The 6,686-nt window shown below is 32.0% G+C and overlaps 1 protein-coding gene across 1 annotated transcript; it reads right to left on the minus strand.

Annotated features, from left to right (window-relative positions):
• Positions 1-236: 236 nt before the first annotated feature.
• On the minus strand, positions 237-5,962 carry LOC128238680 (uncharacterized). Its single transcript, XM_052954819.1, has 7 exons — positions 5,940-5,962; positions 5,490-5,533; positions 5,074-5,191; positions 4,889-4,954; positions 4,553-4,717; positions 2,331-2,396; positions 237-2,172 (listed from the first exon to the last, which is right to left on the minus strand). The coding sequence occupies exons 3-7, from the start codon at positions 5,135-5,137 to the stop codon at positions 2,162-2,164; spliced, it is 372 nt and encodes a 123-aa protein (XP_052810779.1). The 5' UTR covers positions 5,138-5,191; positions 5,490-5,533; positions 5,940-5,962; the 3' UTR covers positions 237-2,161.
• Positions 5,963-6,686: the final 724 nt, after the last annotated feature.

Here is a 6,686-nt window from a genome sequence, read left to right on the forward strand (position 1 = left end):
CTTGCAGAGGTAAAGGCACCTAGTACTGGTTAAGCGCCTGATAGTCGCCCAGGATAGGTGTGCGGTGGTTGAACTGTCACTCTGGGACCCTTCAATGTGCTCACGCCGGGACCCGAAGTATAAACTACTAACACCACCACGCGTACAGTATCATTAGGTATTGAAACTTCTATGGTAACCTTTATTCACTTGAAATATTTATCATTGGAACATACGTAAAATACCATACACTGCAGAACGTCAGAAACAAGTTATCACATATGATATAGGTACTTGGTTTAGTACCTAGTAGTTCTAGTATAATAAAACTCATTATTTAAAGCAAATTGCATTTCAAAACAAAGGTTATTGAATTTTTGCAAACATGAAAATGCATTTGATATTGGCTAAAAAGTAACCTTTTTTTAAAATATTTGAATTTACCATTATGTGACAAAACTTATCGGGATCACCTTTTTTATTAACTATTTGATAACATTGTGTAAAGACAAAAAATGATAGATTTTTTTTAAATAGTCATACATCACAGATGTTGACACTGTTATTAGTATAAACATGAAACGAAACATTCTTTAAAGTTAACATTTAAATAGACTATTCCATGATATGAACAAGTCCTTTCTAGCGTCATTATACAGTGAAACTAGTCAAACACATACACTAATCGCTGTATAAGACTTCATTTCAATAACGTGTCTAATGTCAAGCATACATTGGCGATATATTGAATATTATATTCTTCGCAGCATATCAGCACAATGGCAATTATTTTCAGTACCGAGAGTAAACAGATATGTTCATTATTCTGGAGTCATATAGTCATTTTCGACTGAAATACTTCATGACTACAATGTTCGGAGTTTGTATCCCAAAAAGTTTGGCGATGATTATCTTTCTCATGAAAAAAAGAACAGGACATAACATATCTGCTTAATCATATATAGCTATTCGTTATAAACACATATATTCTTTATTTCCTCCATTACAAAGGGCCGTATTTAAATAATTTTATTTAATAATATTTAATTGCATGAATGTAAATACAATGTAACAATCAATTCAACATCAACAGGTATACATAAAAATTGAGTCAAATAATGAATTATCAAACATGCAAAGGGATTGGGCTACGAGTTATTCTAACAGAAGTTACGGCCCTTTCCCAAAACATCAAATTAGTTACCAAGCAAAGGTCTTGGATTTTAATGTGAGACCACGGTGTCAAACGCTTTAGATATATCACAAAATACAATACTGATTGATTGTTTGTCATTAAAGGATTTACAAATTTGATAATAGTTATGCAGTGGCCAGGAATGAATACCGACTAGTGCTTATGAATAAATAATAATAATCATCGGACCAAATAAAAAAACCCATAAATGTTACACACCTACTAAAAGCCAAAAAAAAGAAAAGAATTAATGAAAATAAAATAATACAAATATGATACAAGATTAACTACAATTAAACAACAAATCACATAAATTAATGACAATAAAAATCTAAACACTTTTATATCATATTATTGTATGCTAACAAAAACTATATCAATGCCATACATGTATACATTTGTATCTGTGAATTTTATCTAAGATTAAGTTTTTTCAACCATACTTAGTTTACTCAAAATAAGAAAGCGAAAGCTTAGAATTATGCCATTGGTATTTAAAACACACAATTTTAGCTTATTACAATAATAAGGACCAACAAAACAACACATACATTCAATAGACAATCAAACATGAGTGTAGATAACTTAATAAACAAATGTAGCAGTTACCGCCTTGGAACGGCCAGTAAAACTTAAGTTTACTTTGGGTTTTAAACTAGTTTATGAGTTCTCAGCCCCCCACTTGCCCCGAAATTCATTTATAATTGCAACCAGAACAATATAAGTTTAATCGAAGTTGAACAAATTAAAAAAAAACTATAATGGGTACACGAATACTTTCTTGTGTACGTAAATAATATATTCGATACTCTTGTTGTGTTAAACCATCAATGTTTCCTGGATATTCTTTTCTGTCTTGTGCTTTGTTTATTGAACAAGGAGTAATTTATGACAAAATTATGTATTTACAAATATAGCAAAAATCAATGAGCGAGTTTTACACTTTTAATGTCCACCTCACAGTTTGAAGCCATTGTCTTGCTGTGTCTAATTTCCATCTACAAATATAAAAGGTTATATACTGTAAAGAAGCGGCACATACCTCATTAAGTTACACCATTCAAAAAATACTTACATACAAACATATCATGATACAGTTACACTTAAACATTCGTTAAACATTAATGTAAATCGACTTAAGTTATGAAACGTATACCTGCGTCAGCTTCGACATAATGATCAGATTCCTCTCCATTGTCATCTGGGGTAGTAACGACTGGGCCTTTAAAACGGCATCGATACAACATAAATAATAAGAAATGAATAGACAGCGTAGATTCTTAAACAAACAATTTACTAAAGCGATTATAAATATAAAGACCAAGTGGTCTACTTTTTCAAACCTACAGGTAAGTAGATGACTGTCAAATACATTCGAAAACGAGGAAAGACTCAAGCTGCAATTAAATAACAGTATTGTTAAGGTCAATAAAATGAAAATGTTGTCCCTTAATTTGAGCTGTCTCCAAACGTTTTGTTTCCAAACAATATATGCATCTACAATGAGCCACAGAAATATAACTGAAATTATTTCCATACACCTGATGTCAAACGTGATCATTAATATAAATAAGTAAACAGCTAATTTGCAGATCTTTTCTGCTTTTATTATTATTCCTACAAAACAACTTATCCAACACTGCTGGTGTCAACCCCATAACTAGTCAGTTGTTATTGGAAACAAACACAGATGTCTCCCTCTATGCTTGCCTAAATCTATTCTACGACAATTGACATTTGGAGGTATGGAGCTTAGTGCTTTTGTCGTGTCAAGGAGGTAAACGACGGACACAAATGCTTTGATTTTTTAAGGGTTGTACCAAACAAGAGTGAATAGAAATGTGTTACAGATGAACATTGCTACAGTTATTTTAATTTAGTGTGTACTGCACTACCATATTCTCTTATTCCTTTAGTAGATTCAATGACCTGCTTTGCACTTAATCGGCATATTTCAACAAAGTTCCGATGATTGTCTTTTTTCATGAAATTCTAGATTTAATGTTGTATATTATATATATATATATATATTTATCACATGCTACACCATGTTTCCGGTTTAATATAACCATCACGTATTTTTTTATATTACACATGTGTAATATAACATTGCTCTTCTTCTATTGGTCAGAAAAAATCTCGCTCCGCATTCATATAAAAAGTTAATTGGCAAAAAGTCACTGCTAATTGGTAATATTCCTGTATACCAAACCTTCAATTCTTATTTTATTTCTATAATAAATATTTGTTTTGTTAGAGTAGTTGAATTTCTTTCTAAATATTAAGAGGATAACAAAGTATGTCGTCTTGATATCTTGAAAAAGCAAATTTAAAAGCGTCCAAAATTTAGTTTATTTTAACCGAAAATGAACATAAACATTATGACGTCACATCTACTAGATGACGTCATGATGTTTATGTTCACTTCCGGTATAACAGAAAGAAAGATTTCGTTAAAATTAAAGTGTTTACAGTGTGATTTTTACTGGATATCATCTGAGAATGCATTCTTAAATAAACGGAATTAAAACGATCGGGTATATATGCTGTTTTAAATAAATCCTGGTACTACATTCCTGCAATGCATGTAGCGCGGGAAATGACAACACTTGGTGATATTCGGCTCATAAGCCTCGCAGGTGAAACAGGTAGGGTTTTGTTTGCCATTTTATACCGGAAAAAGCATGTGATAAAAATAATCTGACACTCGTTGTCATTTAATACCAATTTTTATTAAACTCGTCCAGGAAAACTGTTAGTAAGCTCGCCAAAGGCTCGCTAACTAACAGTTTTCCTGAACTCGTTTAGTAAAAATTGGTATTAAATGACAACTCATGTCAGATCCTCTATATATATTATGAGTGTGATATTTAATAACTTTCAACTTATTTAGCAACATCTTAGAGCCTGATGGCAATAATTGATGTTAAATTTGTCATAAAGTACATTTTGTTAAACACTGGGAAAAAGATGAGACATAATAAACAAATTAGTCATTTGCATTGGCAAACAAGTTTGTTTTAACCGAAAATATTGAACGGATAATAAATATATATATTGTGATGCTCAAAAATGAGGAAAACGTAAAAGTGTCACTATCTTTATATGTTTCAGAACCATTGTCGAGTTTTGGTATCTGTAAAATATTATTATCACTTATAATCACAGTGTGTCCGAATGATGGGTGCATGAAACAGTACTGCGAAGAACATTGATTGAGTATTATTTCAATGATTTTTTTGAAGACGCTATTTTGACAGTGGGCTTGACAACAATCTTCATGGTCACGAATATATGTGATATTATGGTATTGCCATGTTTGGTGTTCGCTTCTGAAAATATTAAAGCCAAAAAGGACCCGTTTCAAGAAAGACTTACCGGTCTGTTTTGAATTGTAATACGCTTGGTAAATAGGTGTTTCACACACATTATTCAATATTGTCTGATGTTCAGCTAGTTTCATCTTCAGATCCTCTTGGGATTTCAATATCTTCATCAGTAGGTCACGGTCGGTTTCGCCAGTGTCGGTTTCTTGTGATTGACCTAAAGGAAGCATATGGGTTTTGAATTTTATGTAAAACTGCCATTAAACAATTATTGATTGAACCTCAAATGTACATGTATGTACATGTATGTACATATATTCGTATACAGTGATTAAAGAAAAGTGTTGAAAGAAAAAAGGGCATGTATCCAACTGTTTAACACACATACTTTCGAGATGAGCAGATGGCGTACTATGGTTCGGCCTCGGTTTCGGTTCCTTTTGAAAGATTTCCACTGTAAAAGAAACAATATACATTTTAGATAAATGTGCCGTTGAATGAGTATGGTATGGAACTTTTTTGCATTTATCATAACAACCATATTTTACTAAAACATACTGTACGTAAACTTACCATAGCCTTTTGGAATCAATTTGCCCTCTACCGAACGATAATAATCGTCACAAAGTCCATCCATGCGAGGACTTTTTATGCGATACACTTCTCCGACTTTGAGGGAGTGCTGGCCGCTCTAAAATATTGAGGATATCATTTTATTAGGACGCGGAGTGAATGCGGAAAACAATATTTTCAAAACAGTGGCCTGTCCTATATCCAAATTCAGCGTTTGTCTGTTTCCAAAATGCTCAAACATTTTAAAAAACAATGTAATTTCAATGTGCCGTTTATTCAAAATTGGTACTTTTCGAATCAATCTTAAAAAAATCAGGAAATATGTTCTTGATTAAGTAAGCCACTACAATAGCAGCTATAAACATAACACGAGCATTTACTGAAAAACAAAACATAATGCATTTTGGAATACATACATATTTCGGGTCGTACTCCCTAACAGCTTGCACATAATCGAACCCTGAAATGGTCGATTTTCAGTATATATCAAACAATGTATAATGTATAACTATCAAGTAAAACATGTTAATAGACTTGTTATGTAGTAAACAAACGCTTTTTGGCCAAATACATATTTTCAAATTAGTTATTAACATTTTTGATGATGTTTTATTAATGGAACAACCATTTTGTCCACCTTTTTACACAAACTTGTTGTTTTCGATGTCTGTCCCTATTAAATGAGTCATTTTAAACGTTAAATGATAAATGTTCAACAGCAGACTTTTTAAATAACCCAATATTAAAGTGAATAAACACAGATAGGTCGAATTCAAGGTACAAATGTATTTTCAAGGGTTGCATTATATAAAAGGCGACAGAAAAGAGTACGTCTTAACGTCACAATACTTATATACTGATTGTACCTTCTCCATCTGGAAACGTAGGGGAAACCTGTAAATATATTATAAACAATTACTCCAATGATGTTCTTTAATGGCTGACCAGAACATCTAACCAAATGAAGGATTAACTTTAAACTGAAATTAAGAACGTGAAGTTATTACCTAAACTATACTGAATAACATTTCAATCATTAAAAATTGATCAATTTTTTCTTGCGATAATTTTGTATAAAAGGTAGTTCACGTGAGCAAATGCCAGAAAGCATACCCACTCTCCTTGGTAATGTTCTCGCTTGCCCTACTGCGTTCATACAGCATATATGCAATTATTGCCATCATTTAAAATTGTTCTTTGCGATCAAACATTACCTGTATCTTCTGCAATTGAGTATTTTGTTCTTAAAAATATGTACTGACAACATACGCTTGTATAAAAGAATAGCTGATATTTGTAACGTCGTATACCATTGGTTAAATGACGTCGCTCAAATCCACTCGAACCTCAATATCAAAATAAAGAAAGACATCATAATCCCTTGCGGGTTGTACAATATGAACGTCAATATTTATATGAAAAACTACAGAAACAAGGTCAGTAGCCAAACGCTTAAACATCGTTTTATTGCAAATATATCACAAATGTAAATATATTCTATTAATCTATGAAAGTTAAAAACAGGCATGTACACAGACTCTTGCACAAAGTAAATAAAGGGGTAAGCCAAGTAGCTAAAAACATTAATGACGACCCTGTTTGGAGGCACACGG

The sequence above is a fragment of the Mya arenaria genome, chromosome 6 (assembly GCF_026914265.1).
Source record: "Mya arenaria isolate MELC-2E11 chromosome 6, ASM2691426v1".
Classification (NCBI taxonomy): Eukaryota; Metazoa; Mollusca; class Bivalvia; order Myida; family Myidae; genus Mya; species Mya arenaria.